General features: G+C 38.2%; 1 protein-coding gene across 2 annotated transcripts in view; it reads right to left on the bottom strand.

Annotated features, from left to right (window-relative positions):
- The window catches only part of Psd3 (pleckstrin and Sec7 domain containing 3), a 358,240-nt gene that overhangs the window by 12,336 nt on the left and 317,978 nt on the right, over positions 1-27,926 (bottom strand). For both annotated transcript variants that reach the window (XM_051181930.1, XM_051181929.1), the window contains 3 exons: positions 22,331-22,488; positions 21,404-21,548; positions 13,865-14,008 (listed from right to left, as the gene is read on the bottom strand). In XM_051181930.1, coding sequence (XP_051037887.1) covers positions 13,865-14,008; positions 21,404-21,548; positions 22,331-22,488 — 447 coding nt within the window. The remainder of the gene's footprint in view (positions 1-13,864; positions 14,009-21,403; positions 21,549-22,330; positions 22,489-27,926) is intronic.

The raw sequence follows: 27,926 nt of genomic DNA, 5'->3' as shown, positions 1-27,926 counted from the left end.
ATTTATTTTACATGTATCTTTTATTGAGCAGTAAGAGAAGAACTGACTTCGTTACCCATTATAAGCTTAAAAATAAATTGGGAAAGTGGACTACTGTGCTGGGATTCTGGTGCTTCCTTGTTCAGATAGTGACTTAATCTCATTCTGATTGGTAAGGACCCTCTAAATTCACAGTGCACACAGGTGCACACTGAAGAGATCAAATTTTCCAAGGGTTGTTTACATGGAGACTATACCTGCATAATCTCATATCTCGTTTCCAGATAATGTGTCAGGATCACATTTATGGTTTGAGAGAGGCTTGGAAGCTAAGTACTAGTCAGACCCCTGAGCCATACAATAGTGGTCTCTCACCTTATTAATCCAATATCCCTCATTCATTCTTTGAAAGATTATATATACTTCACTGACAATTTTATGATTGGATGGCCCATAATGGAACATGTAGAATAGAGGTGAAATATCAAAAAAAAAGAGGCATTTTAAATTAATATGACACCATAAAGACATCACTACATTGGAAACTAATACAGTTTCTAATCTAGGATATTAAAAATGAGATGGGGTATCTAAAAGCGAGTTCATGAAAAGCAGTGGCAGAAGGAAAATAGTCTTAAAGAGGTATCTGTGGATGACAATGTCATTAAGCTAGTGAACACAGGTCTTAATACATTCTAGATCATTGCTTTGTCATCAATTTTCACATCCTATTAGGTATGGGTCTTTCATTATAAGGGACAAAAAGAGTTTATGAAAAGAAGGGATGCCAAGGACAGCTTATTTTTGTTGATGTTACTCAGGAAATCTTAGTCTACAAACACATGCTCATATAAGTTCTGTATTTCTCAGCTGCATGTTCACCTTTCTTTGACAAGGTTGTCCCAATAGTGTCAACAGATATCCAGTAGTCTAAACTGCATGATCTACCCCACTACTTGATAAAAACTCCAGATGAGATTTCTAACAAGTGCAAGAGCTGAAACTACTTAGGTGCTCAAATGCAAAAGTGTTGTATTTTTTGGAGATGGACCAGTAACTTTTCTCTGCTAATTTCTTTCTGAGAATTAACTATTTCCATGAGCTTCTGTGAACATCAAGTGCAAATACAAAACAAATACTAATGGCTTTTAAAAAGCTAAGATACTTTCTTCAATATGTAACCTCTTTAGTTTTCTCTATTTTCATTAAGCTTATCCTCATATTCCCTGTAAAAACATCTTTCTCCAATGTGTAGAAAAAAAGTTATTTTTCTTCATTAGTAGCAAGGTCTATGAACACTAACTAACTAAAAACTAACTAAAAAAAAAAATAAGATGTAAGATGGTACTTGGACTAAATGTTAATTGCTCTCTAAAAATATAAAAAGAAAAAAACCTAGCAATTGATACTCTTTGAAATGAATTCATCACACTCATATATAAACTTACCTGCATCTGATGGACTCTCTTCTCCTGAATCCTGTTCAGCATCTCTCGTCTCACTTAATAGTACCCTTTATTCTCTGACACAAGAGCACAACAGTCACACCCTTAACAAAAGCCATGTAGTTCTGTAGCACTCAATCACTACTCATCTGTATTCACAGCCCAACACTCCAGAAAGCAGATCCTGAATGATTCCTCCTAACATCTTGCTTTCTCATAGAGGTAGATAAAAGGCCATCTTTAGACAGAATAAGCAGTAGTAACATACATGACATTTACTTCTCCGTCTCTATACTGCAAAATAAATAAAACCCAAATCAAAAGAAGCAGAGAAAAGTGCTTATAAACTGACTGGTTGTTCATGTATAGACTAGTCATGCTCAATCTGCATTCCTGAGGGTCATGGAAAACTTTATGTGCAATTTACTTTCTTATTGATTACTTATCTTACTCGCCACTATTTGATAATTTCAGAAAGTGGCACTAGGCAGAATAGACTCATAACATAAAGGCTGTAGTAGGACTGGAGGATTTTCACCCTATTATTCTCCCATACAAGGCATCTGCATGCAATAGTAAGTCACTATATAAATATAGCAAGTGCCATACAGTATTAGTGTGTATAGCTTGCATTCTGGAAAAAAATAAAGATGTCTGTGCTATGTTCTTTTGATTCAGTTTTGATTTCTGCTTTAATGTTCTCTAAATCAGTTTACTGTAGTTTCAAAAACAAAAAAGGAAAAGCTTTTATATAATGATACATAGGGAAGTCAAAAGCTTGTACTAATACATACAAAAGGGACTGCATTTGCATAGAGCATTTTAAGACTGTTGTTAGTTCCTGCCTTGCCACCATATTTCTATGGAATCTAGTCTGTGGAAGAAACTAGAAAATCAAATCAAATTGAAGCACCTCCAAAATTTTACACACACAGGACATCGAGATTATGCTGTTCCACCCAAATGAATAACTTACACCTAGAATATATCAAAACCCAACCAGGCCCAAACCTGTAATTTACTTCCTATGTCCTCCCTGGAGATAACTGCTTCAGGCATGCTAAGCAAGTGTTTTACCAGTGAGCTATATTTCCAGCCCTCTTTTTATTTTAGAACAAAGTCTCAATAAGTTGCCTAGGCTGCCTTGAACTCACTCTATAGTGAAGCGTTTTGACTGATTGGATTACTGGAATTCAAAAATTTGATGTTCAGCAAAGTGAAACAAGTTGTCTCTTGAACTACAGGTACATAAAATTAAGCTTCTACTTGCCCAACCACAAAGTATTCGAGCTAGAGAAACACTGCAATCTCTGTAAATTTTTTCCTTTACCTCCTTAAGACAAAAACTTTAGCCCTTTAAAAATATTTATATAGTCATATTTAATATCTTTTCTTTTATATTTTTATTTTGCTTCTAATTTCCTAAGAATTAGTTGAAGTTATATACTGTATCCTCAAAAGCATGCCCTTGTACTCAGAGTTTGTGTGTGTGTGTGTGTGTGTGTGTGTATACATGTTCATGCTGTAAGCACATGTGCATATGGCAGAGGTTGACTTGAGTTTCTCCCTCAGTACTCTCAATGTGACTATTGGAGACTTGGTCTGTAACTGAGAGCTCTCTAGACTCTAACCTAGAGCTCACTGATTTAACTAGACTTGGGAATCTGACAATAAAGCAGGTCCAGATACAGCACCCTACAGTAAACCACAGCCATGAGCCAAAATAAATCTCTTATGTTAGCCTCAGAAACTAAGACATGTAAGTACATTGTGCAGTATTTGTAACTGTGTGCTCTGTCTGGTTGGTGGGTCTCCACTCCACTTGACTGGCTCTGGAATCAGTCTGTATTTTCTGGAAGAATTAACAGGGATGGGGAAGGTATCCATGACATAAGGAGGTTCGAGGACAATGCTGTTGTTATTTGATTGTTTGCCCTTGCCTCTTGCTGGTGAATCTATCTATCCTGTTGCTGTTGTCACTGTTGTTTTCTGTCAATACCAAGTTCTTAGCCTGCAAGCATGGACTGAACACCAGCAGTTCTTCAGAAATCCTTCAGGGTCTTCTGAGGAATCCAGCCTGTGGACAGAGAAGCTACAGGCTCGCAGTCTCTTAGTTTGCAGCAATTGGTGGACTATTCAGATCAAGTAAGCCAATCTAATAAATCACTATTTACAATCATTCCATTGGTGTTCCTCTAGAGTAGTGATTCTCAAGATGTGGGTCATGACCCTTTTGGAGTTGTCAAAGGACCCTTTCACAGGGGCCACCTAAGAGCATCAGAAAACAGATATTTACATTATGATTCAAAATAATAGCAAAATTCGTTATGAAGTAGCAAGGAAAATAATTTTATGATTGGTAGTCACCACCACATGAGGAACTATATTAAAGGGTTGCAGCATTAGAAAGGTTAAGAACCACTGCTCTAGAAGATCCAGAAAATAAGGTGTGGCCCATTTCACTGAAAGCGATGCCTTTCAGGTTCAACCATGTTACAAATGGCAGAATTTGATTCATTTTTAAGGCAGAATAAAGTGTGATATGGCAAAGGTTCCTCCATCTTGTCTTAGCTGGAGCTATCTTTGACTTAAAAATGACCCACATTTTCTACCCACCCTATCATGGAATGTTCCATAGGAAAGTAGCCAACCTGTCCTAGAAACTTGGGGTTGAAATGCCCCAGCTAACAGCATGCTTTCAGCTTCCTTTGAACATCTGGCTTTACTTTTCCCTGCAACTGCCAACCAGGATGTAGTTTTTCTGTGTTCTTTGACTTTAAGAGTTCCTTGTAAAATGCATTCAAGGCTGTTCTGTGATTAGTTTTTCTCTCTATCCAGTCACTGCTTTAATAGACTCTTAATTCAGACTTTGGTAGTGGTGAGTGGTTTTTGATTCTCTCCCCTCAACAAAAATGATTATTTTACTCAGACAAGAATACAACACAATTTCTTTGTCACTTGTTAGTTGACAGACACAGGTTGTTTCTGTATCTTTGCTACAATAAACAATGCTGCAATCAAGCAGGAATGCAGCTGTGTCTCAGAGAGAAAGTAATCCTCCCTCCTGACAAATATTCAGGTAACATACTGGTTGCATTTATAATTTACTAAAGCAGTGATGCCAATCTTTAATCAATGGATGAGAGCTCCACTTTTTCCTGTCTCTTCAATAAAACTTGTTACTTCTTACCTGTTCATAATAGCCACCCTAAATTTTATTTTCCTGATGGTTAGTAGTGATGGGCACTGTTTCATGGACTGGTAGGACAACTGCATGGAATCTCTCAGGCAATATCTACTTAGGTCCATTCTGGAAGGCTGGTTTTTGTTTGTTTTGAGTTGTTTGAATTGTATGATAACCTTGTATAGTCAGACTGTTAGCTCTTTACTGAAAACATGCACTGAAGATAGGGTGTTTTGTTTATTATTCTTGTTCTGTAAATTGTTCCCTTTGTTGGTCAGATGCTTCTTGTTAGGCATGCTCCTAATTGGTTTTTGCTTGTGTTGTCTGTGGTTTTGGTGTATTATTGTCAAGACCAGCGTTTGGGGGTTTTCAGCTGTGCTTTGTTCTCTGAGTTGTCATGTTCTGATCATACTCTTATGTTTACTTGACATTTTGAGATGGTTTTGCTCAGTACTTCTGCCTGACCTAGGACTCACTACATAGAGTAGGGTGGTATTGAATTTATAGATATGTCTGCCTCCACCTCCCATGTGTTGATATTAAAGGTGCATGTCACCATGTCCAGCCTTGTGTCCTATTTTTAAACCTTTAGTTCATCTGAAATTTATTTTTGCATATATTATATGCATATATTGTATATTTACAATAAGAATTTGATTTAAGTCTTCATGTACACGGATCTCCAGTTGTCAAAGCACCATTTACCGAAGAGACGTTCCCTGTTATATATTCTTGGCATCTTTGTAGAAGATTAGTTAATCTTACTGTATTAATTAGTGTTCTCTAGATGAACAGAACTTATATAATATATATGTGTATATATTTCTGTATATATACACATATGTGTGTATGTGTTTAAAGAGGATTTATTGGAATGGCTTACTAGTTCAACAATGGCTGTCTACCAATGGGCAATACAAGAATCCACGAGTTGTTTAGTTCATGAGGCTGGCCTTCAGTACATGCCAGAAGCCTGAAGAAGTAGGCTCTGATTGCAGTGAAGTAATGGACTTGCCAAGGAGAATATGAGCAAGCAGTTAAAGAGCTAAAGCTTCCTTCTTCCATGTCCTTATATAGGTTGCCAGTAGAAGGTGTGGCCCAGATTCAAGGCGATCTTCCCACATCAAATGATCTGGATTAAAAGTAGATCTTCCCATAATGATTTAATTATGAAAAAAAATTTCATACAGACATGCCCAGCTGCTGCCTGGGTTTTAGTTCCAGATGTAGTCAAGTTGACAAACAAGAGTAGAGATCACACTTGTATTCAGGAATTTATTTCTGGGATCTTTTTTTTTTTTTTTTTTTTTTTTTTTTACTCATCTATCCCCCACAACTAGTTTAGTTTTCAATACACATATCACTATCACATTAAGTTTTTGTCTGTTTATATTCATGTGCTGAGGATTAGATGCAGGACCCTATGCACAGCAGGTAAGCACTCTACTCTGGGCTATATCTCCCAGGCTAGAACTACAGTTTTGATTAGTCTGACATTTTTGGTTTGAGTCAAGGTCTTGCTACACTGCCTATACTGGTTTTAACTCATTGGCTCACATTATTGTTCAGATATTCTGTAACTGTAGGCAGATGACTCCCAGTCTGTGCTAAATATACACCTCCTTTTTTAAAATCTCTGAGAACATTTACCCTTTTGCATAGGATAATATGTTAAGCAAATAGAATATGACTGTCATCAAAGAAGACACTGCAGGCACATATGCACAGCTGATAAAGGAAGGACTTAGGGTTTGAGTCATTCTAAGTAAAGACTAGATGCTTAATATGCCTTATCAAGCAAGGAACAAGCTTCTTATATGCAGCTCAAAGAATATGTTGTGTGGCTTTTCCTCCCTTGGTAGGCAACTCTAATCATTTAAAGATTACACTTCAGGGCTTCATAGTCATTTTCCATTGTGTAATAAGAGATTGCGGATGACTAAGAACCCTGTTTCTATTACTATCTGAAATGAGCATCTAGACAACTGCTGACCTTTGGCCTCTGTCTTTGTACATCATTTAAGATGTAATTCCACTAAAAAGAAAAAAAAATTCATTTCCAGGAATTCTACTGACTTGTGCTATTTTGGTTCTCTGGATCCACACATATGACACCATGTCTCTAATACTGTCTGCAAAGGAGGTGGCATTCCGTTCGAGGCTAGACCCAGTTACTGAGACAGACTAGAGACACCAATTATCTTTAAGTAGGTTAATGTCATTTTGCCTTAGTTGTCAGTAGGGAGATAAAGGGAAATAACTCCTGTCTTTGTACTTTCATGAATAATAACTCAGTATCTAGATAATATTATTTCAGAAGGTGGGTTGCTTTGTGGCACCTGGCAGGGTGCTAAGACAGGCCTTACATTACGCCTAGGAATGGGAAGGTAGTCAGTTACAGAACTCCCAATGTGGGAAAGACTAATTAATACAGGGGAGGGGAGTTAAAAAGGAACAATCTGAGGAAGTCAACAGAATTTTACCAAAAGGAAATACATCTACTATTACCCACTAATAAGGTTCAATGGAAGCTTAGAAAATTCTAGTTATACTACAAGGCCTTTAGATACTAGCAGTTTAGAGTTTCTTTAATGACTATAGGCAATGTATTCTTGTTCTTAAATATACCATTTAAATATAAAGTCATTTTGATTGACAAGAAAAAGAAAAATTCAGAAAATGATGAATCTATAAGAATGTCCCAGATTTTTTAGATTTAAAATATTCTCTCCTAAAATGTTGTTATGCCTTGTTATAGTAGACATTTGTTGTTTCTAAAATTAACTCCTGTAGGCATGTGGCCTATGTGCATCCTCCCTGTGTTAAACCATGAGCATATGCTACTTTGGGTCACAATTCAGGAGTGGAGACTCAGCTGAACTCCAGCCCATTAGTCAAGACAGCCTCTAACTGCCTGATTTCAGTTATGAGGGAAGCTGGGATTCTTTCCTATAAATGAGAATGCGAGTACTGAGACACCTGCATGTATTGTACTTTGAAGCATAAGGAACGTTTTAATCAGTTTGTGTCGCTATAATAGAAAGGTCCAAGAGTGATTAACTTCTAATAGAAGAGTTATTTGACCCATTGTTCTGGAGGTTGAGACATCTAAGAGCCTTTGCCTTAGCACTTGGCAAAGGCCTTTGGCTGTTGTTACCTGATGTCAGGAGGAGGAACAAGAAGAGAGAGCAAAATAGAACAAGTGAGGGACAAGCTTAATATTCTAACAAAGGCCTTCTAATGAAACTAACCTCATGGGGACAGTTAGAGCAATCTACCTGTAAAGGGGGAGCTCTCAGGATCCAATGGGCTCTTCCTACTTATAATTTTCAAATGACAGCATTCCATTTCTAGCCTCCAAAATTCATATTCTCACAATGGAAATGCAGTCTCTCTATCCCATTTTGCATTTTTCTTCCATGGGATATGTTCTGACAAGCCCACCATACATTTAAAGCAAGTCAAATATTTATTCAATACATCTAACCTACCAAATACTACAGCTTATCAACACATGTCTCATCATAATTAGATATGGGTGGAATTGAGGAATACTTTATCTTAATGAAGATGTGTCCCCATCAATAAATTTGTGATCATCACTAGGTTTCAATCAAAATAAAACAACAATGACCAATAGCTATTCTCTTTTCAAGATGAGGAAACAACTCAATATGGAAAGTAACACTAACTCTTAAAGCTGGTGACTTCTTTTTTCAATTCCATGTCATTTCTTCTGACAAAGGAATGAAGCTACCTGATTGGTAGGATTCAGCCTTAAGGTTTTGCTGGGCTTACTCTAAGCATCCAACCTACCTGGAAGTATTAATGCCTGCAGTTTTCCTAAGCTGGCATTTGCACACCAGTAGTTTTGTAGTTCTGGGGTCCTGAGGGTTTCCCCTCTGAAGCATTAATAGGCATGTCTCCAGTAGTGACTATGTAGAGGTCTTGCTCTCACTAGGCATTCGTTATCCTTGTTGGGACTCTATGACAAATCTCTGTCAGGGTCTCCTCTAAATCCCTTTGAAGTCACAGCATAGGAAGCAATGGAAGCTGTTGCATTCTGCATACATAGAGAGTTAGTATTGTATGGATACTGCCAAAACTTACGGATTACATTTTCCAAGTAGAGGGTTAAGCTGTATCTGGGGCTGCTGAAACCATGGTTGGGGTAGCTGTGGGATACAGCACATGAATTTGGAAAGCACAGTTCCTACATGGTGTGAAGGAATGTGTGTTAAGGTCCTGTGGTCTCTCTAGAAACTTCGTCAAGGCTTTTCCAGGAGCTGTGATCTCCAGACATCTGAAGTGGCCTTGGGATCTCTTTCCCACTATTCTATTGATCTCTTCTATCCATGCCAGCCTCTCCAGCAAACAGTTGCTTGCCTATACCTATGGTTTATAGGAAGCCTTTTCACATTTTATAGGATCATGCTGTTAATTTTTCTAATCTTTTTGCTACTTTCATTTATTGATAAATTATGTCTCAATTTCTGTTCTCTTTTACTTTACTGTATGTGATTAAAGGTAGCCAAGCTACTTTTTGATATTTGGTTACAAATTTCTATTATCTGAATTTAAAATTAAATTCCCTAAGGGCCTAGATTACAACCAATTCTCCTGAGGTTTTTGCAACTGTTTACCAGGCATGGCATTGACTCCAGGTTTTAGCACACTGTTTCTCATTTTGGAGACTTCATGCTCTTGCAGTCTGTCTACATTATCTTGCAGTCTGTCTACATTATGCCAAACACTACTGAAGCACTCTAGTGAACATGGGACTTACCTTAGTCAGCTGGTTCCTCCCTCTGAGCCCTTAGCAGAATCATCTTTATGCTTCATTTGTGACAATACAGACTTTTCCAGCATTCATCACAAAACAGTGTTATCCATTACTTATTCATTGCCCAATTCCAAAGTCACTCCCACACTTCCAGCCATGTGTTACAGAAAAATATTTCACTTCTCTGTACTTATTGTCTATCAATCTATGTGGTGATAGAGAATGCCTGAGGTGGAGCAGTTTATAAAGAACAAAGAATTATGAGTCTTCATGCAGCATCATACTACAGCACAGGGGAGAAGACAAGAGGAGACACGAGTGAGTGAGGAACACAGGCTTGAATTTAGGATCCACCATTCAACACTGCTAGATTGAGGGTTACATTTCTGACACTCTAATTTCACGTGGTACCCAAACTATATCAGGATGAATGCTGAAGCCAACATTCAATGGTCTGACTAACACTCTGATCATAAACAATTGGCTGTAGTCTCAGTAACAGGGTTGTAAAATTCAGACACCTTTAGGGATTAACAAAGATGTAGAGCTATTGGATGTGAAATGATAGACCCAGCAGGAAGGAAATATCTTCTTTTGCCTAAATGAATTTCCACTACAAGCAAGTTAAGCAATATGCTGCAATATACAATCTATGCACATGGTGTTAGGCTTGGTTTTGCAAATGGCTCTACAATTGCCTTTGTGAACCTGAGATGAATCCCACCTTCTTTAATCTTCCTTGAGAAAACATCTCCCAGTCCAGCAATGGTTTAGAGGTTTATACTGATATACCTTCTCTCTCTTCAGGTCTAACTAACTCAATGCAAGGATCAGTTGCTTACCTATTGCAACTATCTTCAGTGTTGCATGAAACACACCTTGAAATAAACAGTGTCTTCATTTCTAGTATATGTTGTTTTTTAAAGCCAAATACAAGGGCTGTGGACAAGGCCATCAAGGAAAATTGACGATGTTACTTCTTCAAGCACATAAATGCTTTCCAACATAGCTCAGACTACTGTGCCTTGACTGGCTGGACATTTATGAGTGTTTATCTTATCTACAAACCATTTGTCTTACCTCTAAATCTTTATATATTTATAATGTACCCAGAGCTGGGAAACCAATGTAAATACTTTATAGTAAAATGGAAACTACACAAAGCAGAAATAAGCCATTGTGTAAGGATATATGGCTATCACAGATAACTTACTTCCCAGAACCAGGGAACAACAGTTTCCCTATTGTGGTCTTGTGATGCTTAATGACTTTATTTCAGAGCATACTCCGTCTAAAAACAAGATTTACACAGAAATTCTTCCAAGAAAAAGGTCATGATTTCAGTATTAATTGAGTAGAGAACAAAACTATCAATTCTCCACCAAATATTGGCCAGAGCCAAAAGTATACACTTGTTAATTATAGCCTATTCTCAGTGAAATTTGCTGCTTTAGGTAAAAATGAACCTTATCCTACAAGGCCAACATGAAAGTTACTTTTGTTTTCTGTAGCTTTCTTTGTTTAAGTCCTAAACCTATACATTTACTGGAATTTCTAATTGTTTACTGTGAGGGAGGGCTTTCAGAAATTCTTAGCCATACAGACAGCTATGAATTTGGCTTGCCATGAAGAATTATTTGTCCTCAAAGCAACTGGGATATAACCAAAATGCATAAAACATAAGAACATTCATGGTGTTGTCACCAGCAATTTAATATCCTGCCAAAACAAAAGTGCTCTCCTTTATGGGCTTGGGAAAATACCAAGAACTGCTCTGAAACCACAGGAGGCCTCCAGATACTGACCTGCCATGGAGTAGGTGAGACTCAATCCTCAAGAGCCATGAGAACTGATCCTGTGATTCCTCCAGAGTGACAATGATGGCTGGATTAGCACCCGCCTCCTGTCACTGGCCATCCACAGACTCTGTGGACCTGCCAGCCTTCTCTTCTCACCTCTTAATGGGATTTGATGTCACATATTAATAGAAGCCTTTTGAATGCACTCATTTCTCTCTGGTCATCTTTATATGCTGTGAATCACTAAGCTGAGTATCAAGGACCTGGTAAATATTCTAGGATCTGGGGGAGAACTATAAGCAAAATACACAAACTGGCCTGCAATCTATTCAGGAGAGCCCTGAATTCTATTGATGAAAGAAGGGAGTGATTCTAAGAATATTGCTTAAAAAGCCAAAGAGGTAGTGCAAACGCTTCTACAAGCACCCACAGGAGATCAATTCTGTGGCTGAACAGCACAGTACAGTAGATTCCCTCATGACCCATTATTTCAGTTTTCATCTGATTTAGTGAAAAACAATGAATCACTTCTCCAAGAGTATTTATTCATCTCATAGAAATCCTTTTGAATAACATCCACACAGGAGTGGCCTCTTGGACCTTCCTCATTGACATAGGTTAATGCAGCTTGACAGACAATTCAACACACTTGACACACTAGCCTGAGTCTGACTTTAATGAGTGAAGTCCTAGAATATAACCTTCCTTGAGGAGGCAGTGATGACAAGACCTAACTTCCCTAAAGCTGGTCTAATTTCAGTGTTCAAGAAGTGAAACTATTGTTTCTTTCTGGGCTCCATTTTCAGGAAAATGGCCCCAAAGAAGATCCACACATTGGTCTTTTGTGCTAGCAGTGGCTACCTTCCTGTGGTCTTGCAAAGGCCCCTCCTGGAGAAAGGCTTTCCTCCTACAGTCAAGGGCTCAAAGCAAGGTGCTGAGTCTTAGAAGCAGAGGTGTGAGTTGTTTGGAAATTTAATTAGAAAGTGTGAAATAAAAAGGAGTCTATAGTTTCAAGTTATTCCAGAAGTGTGAAGAATAATGATTGCTTTTTGAGAACTTACATTTCCCCAAGAATGAACAAGCCTGGCCAAAGATGATCTATTCACTTTTTTTTTTTCCATTGATTTTTCAAGTCTTTTGCAGGATATGCTCTAGTAGATTTTGTTAACAATCTTTCTTTCAATTTTTACTAGATTTTTGTTGTTTACTGGACTAAGGACCCCTTTACCATGGATAAGAGTCATGTATGGCTCTGCCATCTAAGTCTATCTTAAATATAATGCCACAACTCAAGTAACAGCTTCAATAAGCAAGTACAGAGCCCTGGACATGTTGCATTGGGGGCCTGTGGAATCTACTTCAGACACAAAAACAGACTAACACAAGCTGAATCCAGAGCCAAACTAGGATAAGTTCCATAGCATATTGAATTTATGGTAGGTCTAGAGCAGGATTTTCATAGGAGAGACTTGGGCCTTACCTTCAAAGATAGTAAGTAGGGAAAATGAAAACAGGAAGGACACTGGAGGCAGAGGTAGCTGAATGAAGCAATGTACATAGTGGGGGAGAGAAGGGACAGAAATATTACTACTGCATGTAGAGACAGTGATGATCTAGAAAGGAAGAAAAGGCAATCCTCTCAGATTCATGTGTTGAACTTTATCTGGAAGGTAAAAGGGATTTGGGTGTAAGAGCTTGGACAACTGAGCAACAGGTGACGCTATCAATGAAGTTGACCCTCAGAACAGAAAAGGAAAGGACTGGATGAAGTGAAGGAAGGAAGACAACAAGAGGCAAGTGCTAGTTCCCACTAGGCAGAGGGAAACCAGGCCCTGTGAGAAATGGCACCAGACAGTGGCCTTGGCAAAAGGGTAGAGATGCAGTATCCCAGAAACAGGACTGGGATCCGAGTGCAATGAGTAACAGCTTACCTGACAGAAGAGTGTGTGAAAAATGAGAAACTTGTGGCTTATACATTTTTTTCTTTTCTTTCTTTCTTGATTGTTAGAAAAGAAAAAAAAAAAAAAAGAAATGATACTTTAAGAATCTGAAGGTTGTGGTCAGGAAGGAGAACTGGAGGACATTGGCTATGATTGGAGAGAAACTAAACAAAGGACACACTTGGGAAACACGTTCAGCTTGGTTGGGATTCTGCTACCTTCTTCATCATCACACTGGGAATACCAGATGAATGTGAATGAGCCAAGATCTAATTCCAGTCCCCCTCTGGAAAGCAGGTCGGTGAATGGTGGAGAAAAGTGTACTGATGTCACCTAGCTGCAAAGGTGTGCCGGGATAAGCAAACGCTTCCTACCACCCTGCAGCTCATTTCCTCCACTGGACTTTATTTTGACCTAAGCTCTGTTGGATGAAACACAGAGTCACAGAAAGCAGATGTCCTCCTGGCATGCTTCCTCTGCTGTGTTCTTTTTTTAACCCTTACCACAGGTGCACACTATTCCTGCTAGCAGTCTATCTGTCTGAAATGTACTTGAATATTTATTTGGTACTTAAATAAAATCCCAAGTGTGAGAAGCTATAAGGACCCCTGTTATAGAAGGGCATCCAAAGTTGGAGGCAGAACTAGACAAGTTCACTACCATGACTGCTATGAGAGGTTACTTCACAGACAGATCATAAAACAAGCACTCAATAACATCTAAACTCACTGTACCTCAAAGTCCAGATAGTGATCTTTGAGCTTGTACTCATCAATATCCTTGGCTTTGACCTTCTTGTCTGGGGGATATGAGCGATGCTCAGCCAGCTCAGTGGTGATCTGTTTCAGCTTGCTTTCATGGGATTTCAGCTGTTCCTCCTGTAGGAAATTATGAAGTCATTCAGTGTTCAGAAAATAATCAAAGACAAGCACAAGATGCCTGTAAAATCCTTTCTGTTTAATGACTTCAATTTACCAAAATGATCCAGTGAGCCTTTGGTTATAAGTCCCCCCAACTGTTTTAGGCCAGTGTTGGTATATTCCTTTTTAGGATGGAACAGAGACTAACATCACTGACCAATCTCTTGTCACAAAGCCATACCATTTCTGAGCTCTTCTTCCCCTGCTGTGCTTGTCACCAAGTAGGGACAGTCCTCTGAAAAGAAACCCTGATAAGCAGTTACAAATGCCTTTCCTGAGAGTTACATGACTCAGCTTCTCTTCCCATGCCCACTCAACAATGCTATTAACTTCTCCCTGTTTATCATAATGAACATTTATTTCCATAATATTTTCCTTTTGGGGAGAAATTGTGCTACACAGAAATGCTTCTGTGAGACCTAGCTGCAGATGAAATTCTTCCCTAGAGTGGCAGAGGTTCTTTCTTGCTTCAACTTCACTGACCTAAAGTTAAACATAAGATTACAGCATAGACAGACAGCATTTGTCCACACACTAGGTACCAGTATAGTACTATCAATCCTGTATATGAGGAATTCCATTCCTGAACACCATTTGCATCAACTCAGAAATACACTACAGAAATAGATAACTGTTTGGCTCTTTCAGAACACTTGGAAAATACTCACTTGTGGGAAAACTAAGCCTTAAAAGGGCGTGACAGCTGGCCTAGAGCACATGCAGTAGATATTTATTGACAGACAGCCCGGGTCTGGCACAGGGCCTTGACCACAGCAGATGAGAGAGGACATGGACCTATGGACAACAACCACATCACCTCAGTAGATGGCAGCTCAGTGGATCTACTCCCATGCGGCAAGGCTTACCCCATCCTGGAATAAACTGAGCTTGTTTCAATTTGTTCCTGATGACTGTGTCATCGGTATCATGCCTACTTTCCCCCATTCACAAGGGACAACCGTTGGGATCCTGCAACATTCATTTTTTTCTTCTTTCTTTCTATTTTGTTTTTCCAGACTCACTGGCTGGCCCTGAAACTAATTCATTACCCTCCTGCCTCCACTTCTTGAGTGTTGGGATTATAGCTCCATGATATACATCCAGCAGCTTTAAACACATTTGAAACAAAGATATTGCAATTCTCTGGCATGCTACAATTGTGTAACTGCTTAGCATTCTGCTTTTCAATGGAAATTATTCAGAATCTTGAGCAATTGTACATGTGCAGTATAAAACAAATGGATGGCAGATGAAAAGGAATTAAAAGAACCAATATATTTTACATAACAGAGGCATGACCCTATATCATAAAATTTTTACAGCCAAATAGAGATGGATTTTAAAGCTTTCAGAAAATAATTACAAATACTAAAGACTATGTAATATTTTAAGTAAAAATTTACCCAGAAAGCACAAGTCAGTACAGTATCATAGAGTCCTCTAAAATAACCTAAACATTTGAGGTCATCAAATACAAAGTAAACAATGAAAAGTAAACTAAGTGAGAACCAAAAAAGGAACATGGAGTGAAGGACAAAAATAGGACCAGAATCATTTGACATACCAGATATAACAATACCCAAAGTAGTCCTAGCAAAAATTGGAGAGAGATATATTTAAGATTCTGAAAAACTCATCAGCTGTGCACTAATAATGACAACAGCAAATAAAATCTCTCCAGGGAGATTTGTTTATAATTTTTCATTCACCTATTATGTTCTGCCATGTAAAATAAAAAATAATAACAATAATAATAAAAGAAAAAGAATGGTAGTAATTGTCTTAAGAAATTACATAGAAAAACAAAGAAATTCTTGAGAGTAAATCCTGAGTTATGAAGCCCAGAACCAGAGGTTTATGTATGTCCTGGACTAAAGTCTCAACAGGCCAGCCCAGGTGTGTTGGGAATACATGTATGAGGAAGGAAGCACAGATAATTCTCAGGGATAATTTCAGTACCAATCCTTTTTCTTCCTCCTGTTCTCTCTCCTCTCCTCTCCTCTCCTCTCCTCTCTCTCCCTCTCTCTCTCTCTCTCTCTCTTTCTCTCTCCCTCTCTCCCTCTCTCTCTCTCTCTCTCTCTCTCTCTCTCTTAACCTGATGTTTACTTAATGATAAAAGGAAAAACCATTGCCTCTCAGCTTGGTGCTGACACTGCTCATTAAAGATCAATGTTCAATTTCTGCTTGTCTATTTTTATTCATTTTGAATAAGTTCCAGACTTTATAATATTTGAATTATTTGAGTATAGAGACCATGTTATAGATGGATTCCTTTCTAAAATGCATTTGCTGAAGGCCTAACCCCTATGCACCTATACTTGAAGATGGAAGCTCAAGGCCAGTGACAGTATAAGGCCCAGTGTCCCTGGAAGGAACACCAGGAAACCTGATCTCTCCGCATGCATGCTACACATCAAGAAAAGACTAGAAGGACAGCAATCATCTGCAGCCCAAATGGAAATATTTCAGACTCTGACCTTGCTGGCACCCTGGACCTTGTATCTCCAGGGCTTCAGAACTGTGAGGACATGTAACAGAACAGCAGTTATGGAAAACTGAATGCAAGGTCCTTGGAAAATTAAATCCAGAATTACTAGATGATCCAACCATCCCAATTCTTGTATATATTTAAAGGATTGAAATAATGAAAAGAAAAGATGCATGAACTCTCATGGTCATAGTAGCATTACTCACAATGTCTAAAATATGAACACAAACTATGTATCCAACAACAGAGACCATCACTAATCAAAATCTGACATATATATTCAGCCTTAAAAATAAAATTCTGGTCACATACTATAACATGGAAACATAGTCAACACTGTATCAGCTCACTTATGTGGGAAATTCAAAAGAGTCAAACCCATGATACTGGATGGTGAGACAGTGGCTATATAGGCTGGGGATTGTGAGGGTTAGGAAGATGTTGGCCAGCGATCAAAATGTCAGTCAGGAAGAATAAATTCAAGAATTCTATAGTATATCAATATGATAATAATTAATAATAGTGGGATACAAAATTCAAAATTACTAAAAAAGATATCAAATGTTCTCACCACAAATATCAATTAGCTGGATTAATCACTGCATAATGTATGCATACTATAAAAACACTCTGTACCTATAAATATAGATAATTCATATTAGTCAACTACAATTTAAAAGGAGATTTCATGTTCTCTTACCTAATAGTATTTTTATTTTGAAAGGAATTTCATATTTTGTCTTTTAAATTTAATTAACTGATATATTGCCTAAGCTGGCTTTGAAGCAGTTCTCTTGACTCTTTCTCCCAAGTAGCTGAATTATAGATGTGTTCACTATACCTGGATTTATTTAGCTTTTGATAGCTGCATTAACATTATTCATTAATGAGGGTCAGTATGACATGTCAATACATACATAAATACTACATCCAGGAGGCCATAACACAAGTGACTGCAGAAGTGTGTGTGAGATTAGGTGTACAGTTCTGACCAGTGAGGAAGGCAACCACAAGAATGCCTCTTCTGTCATACCACACATATACCCAGTGTCTTCTCAGTGGATCCTTCACACTCCCACCCTTGGTCAAACCACAGGACTTAATGAGGAATGAGTTGGGCTGAGCTCAATAGTAGACTGCTTTCCTGGCATGCAAGAGGCTTTGGTTTAATGCCTACCACCTAGTAAGAGCTGGAGATGTCAATGTAAAAAGTGAGCACAGGATTCTTGTTTCTTATCAGCGTTCATCTTGCGGCTTGCCATCAGTTAATGTAGTGTTTAGTTCTAATGATTATTCATTTCAAACTTTTACACAAGAAAATGGTTGGAATTCAATGACAATAGTACTAGATACAAGAAATAGTAACTCTAGGAGATGGGAGTTCTCAGAAGTAGTGAAAGACCGAAGGAAGGCAGAAAGTGCCACAGTTGTGAGTCTACATGCCACCTGCCATTCTTCCTAGTCAACTACCAGCATATCTGAGATACATGCACAGGTCCTGGCTCAGCCTGGACCTTAATCATCACATAGAGCTGCAAACTGGGCCTGTGGTACAAGTTTCAGATCATTCTGTGCCCATCGAGCTTGAAAAGGACTGCTTTGGTGGGCAAGGTGGTATGCAGTATGTGCAGTGGGGTATGATACTCTGTTTGGACAGACACGAGAAGGGGGGGGGACTTTGTATTTTTAAAGTGGCTTCTCCATCCCCCACAGAAGAAAAATGTACTCTGGCAGCACAGAGATGAAAACAACAGAGAAGGTGACTCCTACACAGCAGAGCTGTTCAGAAGAGCTCCACCACACTGGCAGCAATCAGTCTTAATAATTCAGGCTAATATGTTTTGGAGGAAAGACAAGAACAAATTAAAGAAAAGCCCACAAGTGACAGGATAATGAACAAATGTGTTTTAAAGTAGCAAACACTCTTAATTGACCCTTTAATTTTTCCTAGCACTGGTTATTTTTCCTAGGAGAGTGTTCACCTTGTTGGTATAAACTTTAAGAATTCAAATTATGAAACAGGAAACTCCAGGGGACCAAACTAGGCCCTCCATATGTAGGAGACAGTTGTGAAACTTGGGAGTATCTGAAGAGACCCTGGCAGTAGGACCACAATACAAACCTGGTACATGAGCTACTTGTTGGAGCCCATGGTGGGATGCCATGTCCAGTCCTAAAGCATGGGAGAGAGGCCTGGCTCTGTCCCAACCTACTGTGCCACACTATGTTGACTCCTTATGGGAGCCCTTACCCTTGAGGAAGGGTGGACTTGGGGTGGTCTGGGAGGAAATGGAGGGTGCTGGAGGAGGGGTGGGAGGGAGAACTGTGGTTGGAATATAAAATGAAATTTAAAAGAATAAATAAATAAATGCAAATTATGTAAGAGCCTCTGGCATCCAATGAGGTCACAGCCAGACTGGGGCTCTGTGGATCTGAAGCTTTCAGACATACAACCATTGGGAAAAGCAGTGGTTCTCAACAGGAGAGGATGAACTCTGACTCCAGGGAAGATCTGGCAATGTTTCACTATACGTACTCTATGAAAATTAAATGCCACTCTTCCCGGTGCTTGATCCTTTCTATCCCCAATACATTTGAAGATGAGTTATACAGCAAACGTGATGCTTATATGCACATATAGTTAGTATCAAATAGAAGTTAAAAACACAGGATAATATTTCCCAAAGCCATGCCACTTTTTCTTACTGACAGTTTTTCTTTTTAGCTATTGGAATACCTGTGCCCACTCCCTTTCTCTCCATCTTCATCAGCTTGCATTCCCAAAATGTTCTTGCCAAAATGTTCTCACCAAGTTTACTCAGTGACTTCTCTGCCACCTAGTAGAACTTATTTCTTGTCTTTATTTTATCTGACTTTCTGATTGTTGATTATTCCTGCCTAAATAACTATAGAAACTTTCTCAAGTGCCTTAGTCTGTTTCCAAGCCCTGGCACTATAATATTTAGGGTCAGAAGGAAAACAAGAGTCTTGGAAAGGACTTTGTGGAGAGGCAGAGTAGGGAAATCAGGGCACAGTGAGGAAAGGTCCCACAAGCCAGGTTAGAAACCAGTCAGTCCTCAACTGCTCAAGCTTGGTGTCAGCCTTTCCTCCCATTCTTCCCAGCTATTAGAACTGCCTAGTTGCTTGCTTAAATGCTTCCACATCTATCCACAACTAGCTTAGGTATTTTCTTCTGTATTGCTAAAGCTTCTTCAAGGACCTTTGTGCTTCTAGTACTACCTTCTAGTACTACCTTCTTTTAACTCTTCTGTCATAAAGTAACTTCTACATTACAGATTGGATCACATTCTTATTCGCTCGAGGTTATTGTCTTGAGGACACTGGACAGCTGCCAAAGCATTCAAAATCCTACACATGGCAAGATGTCCAAGGAAGTTTAATTCCCTCTGTGGTGATACGGAGTTGGGGACGTGAAGAGGTGAGTAGGTTGAGTGAGTTTCACACTCATGGATGATTGAGAATATTGTTTTAAGTAGAGATATGGGGTGCTAAGAATCAGTTTGACACCCTCAACTTTCTCTTGCTCAACCCCTTATTCTCTTCTCCAGATTCTACAGGATTGCCATAGAGCAGGAGGACCCTGACCTCAGAGGAAAGGAAGTGAATTTTGTCTTAAAATCAGCTACTGACTCTGGCATTCTGTTGTGGTAGAACAGATTAGGAGAAAGTTCTTTCATGATACTTGGCTTACCTCCTCCGAGCTTGTCCTGTTTGTCTCAAGGCTTCTCGGGCCATAGTAACATGGGCATAACTCCTGTACCCCAGTGCTTTCCCTCTGATTGTTCTATCCCTTATATCACAACCTATATACTAGCTTCTCTTCCTTTAAACTTCTTATCAGATCAACACTTCCTCTTTTACCCAGTGTCTGTCTCAGTGAAAACACAGGATAATCTTTCCCGAAGCCATGCCACTTTTTCTTCCTGATGGTTTTTATTTTTAACTATGGGAATATCTGTGCACATTCCCTTCCTCTCCATCTTCATCAGCTTGCATTCCCCTATCAAAGGAGACCAGGTTGGATTCACCTCCCATCACTGCAGCTGAAATGTTCTCACAAGTTTACCCAGTGATTTTAACAATTCTGGACTTAAGAAGATCCTCTATGGCCAACAAACTGAAATATAAGGAACTTGCTTCTTAACACCAGGGTCTGGCCCAACAGTTAGATGCAATGAGTTACATAGTAAGAAACAAGAATTTTGTAAAACCACAGAAATAATCTCCCAAATCCTTTAGTGGTCCCTGGGAGTGGGGCTATTTCAGACATGGTTAATGTTGGCAATACCTCCAAAGACAGCTTTGAGGGGTAGTGGGTATGATGATAATCTATAGATTATTCTGACAAGACCAAAGATATAAGTTTATGTAAATGTACCCAGAAAAGAACTCCAGCTCTTTACTTTGATGAATTTAAGGAACCAAATATCATCACCTCTTCCCTGAGAAATTAAATTGGAATTACCCTGAGAAATTAAACTGTGCCCCAGGACAGTGAGAAGGGAATCATGGAAATACTTTTCTATTCCTCCGTAAAACAGTAAATGGAGTAAAACAGTAAATGGATAAAGGGTGAAAAGCTCATTACCAAGCCAGGATATTGCCCCAATTCTAGACATGTAACAGAAAATTAAGATTAAGATAATAAAATTGCATGCAAAGGTGTTTGAAGTGTAAAAGACAGCATACTGCATTTTTCCCCATTTATGTAATTTGCTCTTACAAGGACTATCTTAAAAGATAGACTGAAATATACAGAACTGGTCAATATTAAAAATTACTTAATATTACTATCATTACAAGACATGTTTTCCTAAGTGCAGAGCCTGATCACACTGGCTTACCTGGGATAACTTTGTTGTGGTGGCTGGCAGAAGTGGGCGGCTAAACTTCTTCTGAGACCCAATGGCTGCTGGGAATGGTGGTGCAGAAAATACAGCTGCAACACAGTTAATTTTGCTTATCCACCCTTGCATTTCCTCTGGACTCCTAAGACAGGAAGGCACATGGATGTTAGGATAGCACTGTATCTAGGTAGAGTACACTTTGTCATTTTCTTATCACTGACTTCAAATGGCACATTATGATAATTTATTCTTAGTGTAAAAGTTCACTGGTTCACTGAAGGTTAACATTTTTCAACAGGGCTCATATGGCAATCAACTGCTACATGAATGTCATCACAGTGCAAGGTTGTGACTCTTTTTCTCTGTAAGATACATACAGAAAGTGGGATATATGCTATGTAAATCTACTTTTATTTTTTGGAAGCTAGTTTAGGCCAAAGGCAATTAATATTAACTCATCTTTTTTAATTACTTTTTTATAGAAAAATTGAACTCAGGCATATACAGGAAATAGAAAAAGACATGCCTGACCATTGTGGAAAAAAGTTGGGCGATTTCCTCAAATATTAACTACACATTTACAACACAACCCAGTAATTCTACTCTTAGGTAGGCACACAGAGAGATGAAACATTGATTACACAAATTTGTATGCCAATGCTTATGGCATCATTCTTTAAAAAATATTATTATTGTACATGTATGATGTATGTGGGGGTGTGGGTCACTGGGTCAGTGGGTGTGTATGTGCCAGAGCATGAGTATAAAGGTTAGAGTTGGCTTCCTCCTCTCCTGTTTACACAGAGAGTTGGAGTAAGAGGCGAAAGAGAAAGAAGAGGAGGAAAAGGAAGAGGAAAATGAAAAAGGAGGGACTTCAAGGAGGAGGAGACTAAGACCAAATAAGAACAAAACCAAGAAACATACTGAGTTTGGAAAAGCAAGACCCTCCAGTCAGCAGTCTTGAGTTTAAACACGTTCGGCTTCTTCTCATAGTCGGTGGCCTTGGATGCTAGTGCGTGGTGCACACTTACTGCATTTTTCAAGTCTTCTTCTGACAAAGCCTTCTCTGGCTTATATTCATCCTGCAGATGGATATGAAGAAAAGAAGCACAAGAATATGACCACTGTTAAAGCTTTCTGAATCCGATATTAAAGGGACACATTTTAGAAAACCCATGGGGAAAATGAAATGTGTAGTATAAACTCTTGATAACTTTGGAAATGTAACTATAACATTTTTGCAAGGAGACAATGAATGTATATAAGGCATTTTTATAAAGCTAATAATACACACACACACACACACACACACACACACACACACACACACACACTAAGGCAGCCTGCTGAGGAAGGCCAGACAGACATCCACATTATGGGAAGTTGCAATATGGCCAGGTCCAACATGTAGCATAACTGGCTTCAGAAAGAAATGGACACATGCAGAAGCTTGCAGTTACCATCAATAGAACTGCACTGATGGTGGGAACAATGTTTCTTAGTTATCTGAACAAATTTATTTTCTTGAGGTTATCTTATGAGGTTGTTAATATTATCATAGGAAAATGAACAATGGAATAAAGTAATTTCCCAAGCTCTTCTGATGAGGAAAAAAGGGAGATCACCTTAAGATACATCTTGATTCTATATTTCTAAGTAGATATCAAGTACATAAGGAGGTGTCATACATATACAATTTTATTTTTTGACAACAATTGCTTAATTCAGAGTTTTCAAAGTTTCCTTTGTATGGGTACCCTGAAAACAAGATAGCCAAAACAAAAGCTCCACTAGTAGCATAATAATCAGAATTAAAAATAGGTTTATCAATTATTTCTAGTATTTTCTAGGTTCACTGGAATAAATAAACATTAAAACCAATGTAAAAGCTACCTATCTGCTGTATACAGGACAAGCTGTGAAAGTACATATTTCTGGACATTTAATAAGCTTATAATTCTCTTATAAAGAAAACACATGTGCATACACACACACACACACACACACACACACAATAACTTACTAACTCACAGTGAACATATGAAAGAGAAGATGTTAATATTCACATTACAGGATTTTCCCAAGTTTTTAGAAAAGTAATTAGTACTTTAACCCATACTGCCCTGTTTTTCACCAATACCATCCAAACTCAAATAATTCAAATATTTTAAAGTCTGGAACTTATTCAAAATGAATAAAAATAGACAAGCAGAAATTGAACGTTGATCTTTAATGAGCAGTGTGAGCACCAAGCTGAGAGGCAATGGTTTTTCCTTTTATCATGAAGTAAACATCAGGTTAAGAGAGAGAGAGAGAGAGAGAGAGAGAGAGAGAGAGAGAGAGAGAGAGAGAGAGAGAGAGAGAGAGAGAGAGAGAGAGAGAGAGAGAGAGAGAGAGAGAGAGAGAACAGGAGGAAGAAAAAGGATTGGTACTGAAATTATCCCTGAGAATTATCTGTGCTCCATTCCTCATATTCCCAACACACCTGGGCTGGCCTGTTGAGACTTTAGTCCAGGACATACATAAACCTCTGGTTCTGGGCTTCATAACTCAGGATTTACTCTCAAGAATTTCTTTGTTTTTCTATGTAATTTCTTAAGACAATTACTACCATTCTTTTTCTTTTATTATTATTGTTATTATTTTTTATTTTACATGTCGACCCCAGTTCCCTCTCCCTTCCTCTCTCCCTACCTTTATTTTTCATCTTCCTCCTTTTGTAGTCTTTTTAAGTGAGATTTACCATGTATCTCTGTCTAGTTTCTAACTCATTAAACAGATAGTACAGCCTTAGTCTTACATTAATTCCCCTGCCTCTGCCTCCCTGGTAGAATTGTTAGAATTGTGTCCTATCACGCCCATCCACATTTTTCTTTAATCAAGGAAGAATTTAAAACTATAACTTTTTTTTTATTATGGAGTTACACAGTATAACACAGTCTGGAAATAAAATGTGTCTTTCACTGACATCTAGGTAGTTTATAGTTTTACTTTTGTATATGTCCTTGATCTTAGTAATGGAATGTGCCTAAAGCTTCCATTACTTATCATTACATATATTTTTAATATTGTTGGCTTATGATAAAAAAATATGGGTCATAAAGTCTGTTTTTCAAACAAAGTTATTAAGGGTATTTATGTAGCCAACATGTTGATTTTTGCTTATGCTTCTTGAAAAAGCCCATTAGTTATGAAATATATAAGCTTTTATAATCAAGCACACTGATTGCTCTCTTTCTTTCCTCACATTTCCCCAATGTCCATCCCCTTCAGACAACATGCCAACCTTTTCCACACACAGAGGCAATGGAAGTTTTCCCTCCATTTCCAATAGCTTTCATTTTTACAAGTTAGTCTCTCTACAGCTTAGTGCAGTTAGGTCTTAAGTATTATTTTTAAAACTATGTGTTACCTATTATTTTTAAGTATTCTATTAACTTCTGTATTTAGTCATGTAAGGTGGAAATTTCAAAAGAGATCTTCCACATCAATTTTGTACTTTTTTTTAACTCCTCACACATGTAGACAAGACTTTTAAAAATTTTAATTCTTTATATACAATTATATCTCAACTGTGCAGTTTTCCCCATCTCCACTTTTCCCAGTCCCCCATCTCCCCATAGTCCACTCTCCCTTACATCCACTCTTCCTCCTCTATTTCCTTAAAAAAAAAAAAAAAAAAAAAAAAAAAAAAAAAAGGCAGGCCTCTCAGGGATATATCACCAACCACATCATAACAAACTATCAAGTTACTATAAGACTAGGAACAAACCCTCATATCAAGACTGGATGAGGTGACCTTGTATAAGCAACTGGAGATAAAATAAAAGAGCCATAGATACTCCCCAGTCCTGCTGCTAGGGGTCTCACAAGAACACCAAGATATGTAACCATATCAGTGCTTATCCCAGTTGCATCAGAGAGGCATACTCCAGCAACTGATAGGAGCAGGTGCAGAGACCCACAGCCAAACACCAGGTGAACCCTGAGGAACCGTGAAGAAAAGAAGGAAGGATTCTCAAAGCCAGAGGGCTTGAAGACACCACAAGAATACAACCCACAGAATCAACTGCACAGGTTTCACAGGGGGTCACATAGACTCAAGAGACAATCACGGACCCTATATAGGTCTGAGTTAGGTCAACAAGACTTTTAAATCATTTTATCTCATGTTTCTTGTTCTCACTAATTCCAAATTTGGCTGGAATACTTTAGCATCTTTTGAAATCTTACTAAACTATATTTATTATGAATTTAGTTTCAAAAAACCTTATTTGCCCTTACATGTTACTGTTGTCTCTCCTTGTCTTGAATTCAATTGTGTCTTTGCTTTATTTCTTTGTTTTGTCTTGATATCTCTGTTCTTAGCCCTTTTATCTTTTGTGTATTTTCTTAACATGGGGCATATACTTTAGTTCTTCTCAAATATATTTCAGGATATTTCTGACAGGTATAGAAGTGGATAAAAATAATCCCAGCTGCAATCCTTCATATTAATTTTCTTTACAGTCTGCAGGTGCTACTGTTTTTCATCCAGGTTCTAATATAATAGAATGCAATGACATTCTGATTTGGTACCCTGTGTATACTGTATGTGTGTGTGCATATGTGTATAAGTACACTAGTCTCATATGTGGAGGCCAGGGGTGAAGGCTGATGCCTTCTTCAGTCACTACCTTATTTTTTGAAGGTCTCTCACTGAACTTGAAGTTTACCAATTCAGGTAGGCTTGGTCAGCAAGCCCCAGGAGTCCAACTGTCCTCTACTCCCTATGGTTTCTTGTTCTGTTTGTTGTTATTATTTGTCCCCACCCTCCCCTTGGGGATCTGAACTCAGCTGTTGATGCTCTGCTATTCTCATTTAAACTTTTTCATATATTTTCTATTAGATGCTTCTCTTTATTCATGGCATTCAATAATTCAATAACATTTTCTTAGATGCACTTTTATTTTTCATCTACCCAGTCTAAAGAAATGTAACATTTCAGGGATACTCCTTTATGTGGTCATTGACATGGCTGAGGTAAACAACACAACTGCACACAATGGTTTCACCAGGGATTTAAGGTTTCCTGATTTGGATGTACTAAATGCTAACTGACAATTCTTTTTCATTCCTATAGTAATCTCTTCATTCTATCCTGCCAAATGGATACACCACCCTTAACTAATTTTGGTTCAGATATGGGTATTTGTAATTAGAGTTTATGTGTTCAAATGCCTGGTGCTCATATTTTATGTCTTTGTGATCTTAGACGGGTTAAACTCATTAACTATTAGTTTTTTCTCTCATGAATTATTGAAAATACCTCTGCTGATTGAGGTGATTCCTTTTTTTTTTTTTTTTTTTTTGCTCTTTACATCATCATCCTGCCACTCCCCCATTCCCTTTCAGATGTTTTAAGTACCTCTTGAGATGTTACAACTAGTTTTACATCAATGCTCACTTATATCATGGTCTCTAACAAATTGCATGAATTAACAAGCAAAGCTGGCTGTTCACTGTTAATATTCAATGATTTCAGGACTTGAAACCACTATAACTACACTTGGCGCACATTCTCTCTGCTAAAATTTTCATTTAGAACTAAGTGTAAAGCATGGCATTCTTAGACTGCTGTAAAACTGCAATGACTGACAAAAGGCAACATTTATCATGATCTTACAAGGAAAGCTAAAACCTAAAAGCAGTTGCGATCTCTTTGTTTTCTTTCAATATAGTTTGTCCCCAATCTAATGTAGATGTTTAATTCCCAAAGTCTTACACTCGTATCATTAAAAAGCTAGAAACTTATTCCAACTACAGCACTTGGATGTGGAGCCTTTTGGAAGTGACTGGATTAGGTAATCAGGGTGGTGTCCTATGATTCCTAAGAGGGAAACAATCACAGAGAAACATCTGTTCCTACTGTGGGATTGATGCAGTTTAGAAGGCCTTTGTCAGAGCCTGTACCTCTAGAACTATGTGCACAAGAAAACCTCTTTTCTTTGCAAATAAACTCACCTTAAGTAATTACAATGATACTCCAAAGCTGGCTAATCAGACTTTGGTGAACACTGTTTTGGAAAATAAGTATCTCAAGGCAGGCTGAGGTATTCTAAGATATATGGCAGTTCATAGTGAGAAGAATTCCCTACAGGGCAGTAATGAAAGGTGGTGTCTGCTTATTAGGACTAAACTAAGTCTGAATAACTAACTTAGGGGGTTTAAGTCTATTGGCATCTACTTTTCTAGTTAATCGTAAAGCAATGTTATCATTATCTTAAACTCAAAATATTAACAATAAGATACGTTTAGGTAACTCAACTTACTATAAGAAAAATGAATCACCAAGCTCCCCCAACCCAATCCCCAAAGACAACAACTCTGGGTAGTGTGCAATTCTCAGGTTGACAATGAGAGTGAAAAGAGGTGACCTCCCCACAGAATCCATCCTGGTAGCTTTAATGTTTACTGCTTAAGCTGGTATTCAAATGATGGGGCTGGGAAAGAAGGAAGGAATAAGGCAAATTATTGTAAT

This window comes from Phodopus roborovskii, unplaced genomic scaffold, assembly GCF_943737965.1.
Source record: "Phodopus roborovskii unplaced genomic scaffold, PHOROB, whole genome shotgun sequence".
Lineage (NCBI taxonomy): Eukaryota > Metazoa > Chordata > Mammalia > Rodentia > Cricetidae > Phodopus > Phodopus roborovskii.
This window is presented reverse-complemented; position numbering and strand designations above follow the sequence as displayed.